This window comes from Olea europaea, chromosome 12 (genome assembly GCF_002742605.1).
Source record: "Olea europaea var. sylvestris chromosome 12, O_europaea_v1, whole genome shotgun sequence".
NCBI classification, from domain to species: Eukaryota; Viridiplantae; Streptophyta; class Magnoliopsida; order Lamiales; family Oleaceae; genus Olea; species Olea europaea.
This window is the reverse complement of record NC_036248.1, coordinates 15,816-18,118: the sequence shown is the minus strand read 5'-3', so window position 1 is coordinate 18,118 and position 2,303 is coordinate 15,816. Positions and strand designations below refer to the sequence as shown.

At 37.8% G+C, this 2,303-nt stretch overlaps 1 protein-coding gene across 1 annotated transcript; it reads left to right on the top strand.

Moving 5' to 3' along the window:
- The first annotated feature begins 826 nt into the window (after positions 1-826).
- Positions 827-1,833, top strand: LOC111407068 (ethylene-responsive transcription factor ABI4-like). The gene has a single exon (XM_023036400.1). It carries the CDS (start codon positions 827-829, stop codon positions 1,787-1,789), a length of 963 nt encoding a protein of 320 aa, XP_022892168.1. The 3' UTR covers positions 1,790-1,833.
- Positions 1,834-2,303: the final 470 nt, after the last annotated feature.

Below are 2,303 nucleotides of genomic sequence, written 5' to 3'. Positions count from 1 at the left end.
AAAATTAGATAAAAAATTAAGAATGTGATGTTTATTTTTCAAATATCATTTACAAATTTTATAAAATGAAGGGTCCAAATTTACAGTATTTTATATAGAGATTAATGCTAATAATTTATTTATTTATTTTTGTATTGAAGAACTATGGTAAATATTGAAAAATATTATTTGGTATAACGTAATCAATTAACTTTTCATTACTAACTTAACACAATATTTAAAATCAACAAAATAAATATTATTTTATTAGTAAGTTTAATGTAGATATATTGATATATCTAATACATCGTATTATAATACATAACGAATATTACTTATTTAAATATACTATAGTGATAGCTAATTGAGAATAGTTCTCCTCGTTGATAGTAATGCAATCTAAATTTGTTTTGAAAATATTATCGACAATAATTGTAGCCCCTTCCACTAACCACCATAGTTTGGCTACCAAAATATATAAAATGCATTTACATTGTAAAAAATTTCACAATTTAAAATGAGAAGTAATTCACAATTCATATACAAAAAAAATCACACAAATTTATAATTACAAAATGAAACGTAATGTCATACTGTAATCGCACAAAAAAAAAAATAAAAAAAATAATAATAAATTGTGAATTTTTGTATCTCGATAATTTCGTATGTTTCTTCACAGGGGAGCATTCCAATTGTGTATAAATGAACAGGTAATATGTCCATACGAGCACCGCCCTCATCCACCATTTACAGTGTTGCGCGGCTGCAAACTACCACCCTTCGCAACTTTTACAGTCCTCTCTCTTGACTAATTGGGTAACATAGAACAAGGCGAAAGCAACCAAATATGAGTAGCAGCGGTGTAGATTCCAACAACCCTAATATTATTACCACTAGCGCCCACCCTATTTCTACAATTTCCAACGCTACCACCAGCACCACCACTAGCAGCGACAGCGCCACCAGCAACGGCGGAGATAACAGCAAGAGTAACAAGAAAGGTAAAGGCAAAGGAGGCCCGGATAATGGGAAGTTTAAGTATAGAGGAGTGAGGCAGCGGAGCTGGGGCAAATGGGTGGCTGAGATCCGTGAGCCAAGAAAGCGAACTCGGCGGTGGCTCGGAACGTTCGCCACAGCGGAGGATGCAGCCAGAGCCTATGATCGTGCAGCCGTTATTCTATATGGATCAAGGGCTCAGCTTAATCTACAACCCTCAGGTGGTGGCGGGAGTGCAAGTGGCGGTGGCGGTTGTGGGGGAGCATCCAGTCAATCCTCCTCCCGTTCTTCTTCTTCTTCCACTCAAACCCTTCGTCCGTTACTACCTCGCCCATCTGGGTTTGGCCTCACATTCTCAACTCCACCACTTCCTCCGCCTGTCGCCTCCATAGGAGGCGTTGCAAATTATGTACCGTACGGCTTTTACTCGATCGAACAGTACCCTACCATAATACATGGTACACAAAACCTAGGATTAGGGCATCAAAGGTACGGACCAAGTGACGTGAAGAATATTGAAGCTGGACCCACAATTCCTAACCCTAATAATCATCAACAGCAAAATTTTCAAGATTTCCACTCTCAGTATCGACAGAACAACTTTCCCTACGATCAAATCAACTCAATTGCAACTGTTGGGCCAAGTTTTTCTCTGGCTACCTCTCAACCTGTGGTGCCGCCTGATGTTTCAGATCCGGTGGTATCGTCTGCGACTGGCTGCGCCGCCTCTCCGTTATGGCCGTTAACTAATGATGATGAGTATCCAACAACTAATATTTGGGACTATGGTGATCCATTCTTGTTTGATATTTGACCGATTCGTACGATCTTTAAATGGCTCTTGCATGCAAATAACACTTCTGCAACAAGAGTTTTCTTCAGAGTCATTAAAATGAATGTTTACGGCAAGTTTGGAGCACATTATAGGACACGACTCGGCTTCTTTGCCATCCGATATTCTCCCGTGTGTATCACAATGTATGATTGAGAAATTCTGGATTAATGAGGTAAGAGGATCTGGAATTTTAATTGCTTGTGTTTTCTCCTAACTTAAGTATATTTAAGAATTTAATTTTATTTGTTGTTTGATGATGAAAAGTATTTCATTTTGGTCATTGAAATATATGTATAGTTTTGTTAAGAGACTTAGAGTTTAAAGATGCAGTTTACTTTTTGTAGACGTGAAAAATGTTCATGAGACCTAGCCTGCGTTAATATGATCCTGTTTAGTTCTGTCGAAATATTTCCAAATGTAGGATCTCTTGTTAGTTGAGCTCGATCACCGCCGGTAGGAGTATCAATACTTGAATGGGGCAAGTCATTTCACT

Coding starts and splice junctions, on each gene's coding strand:
- LOC111407068 (XM_023036400.1), top strand. CDS start 827: ATGAGTAGCAGCGGTGTAGATTCCAACAACCCTAATATTATTACCACT.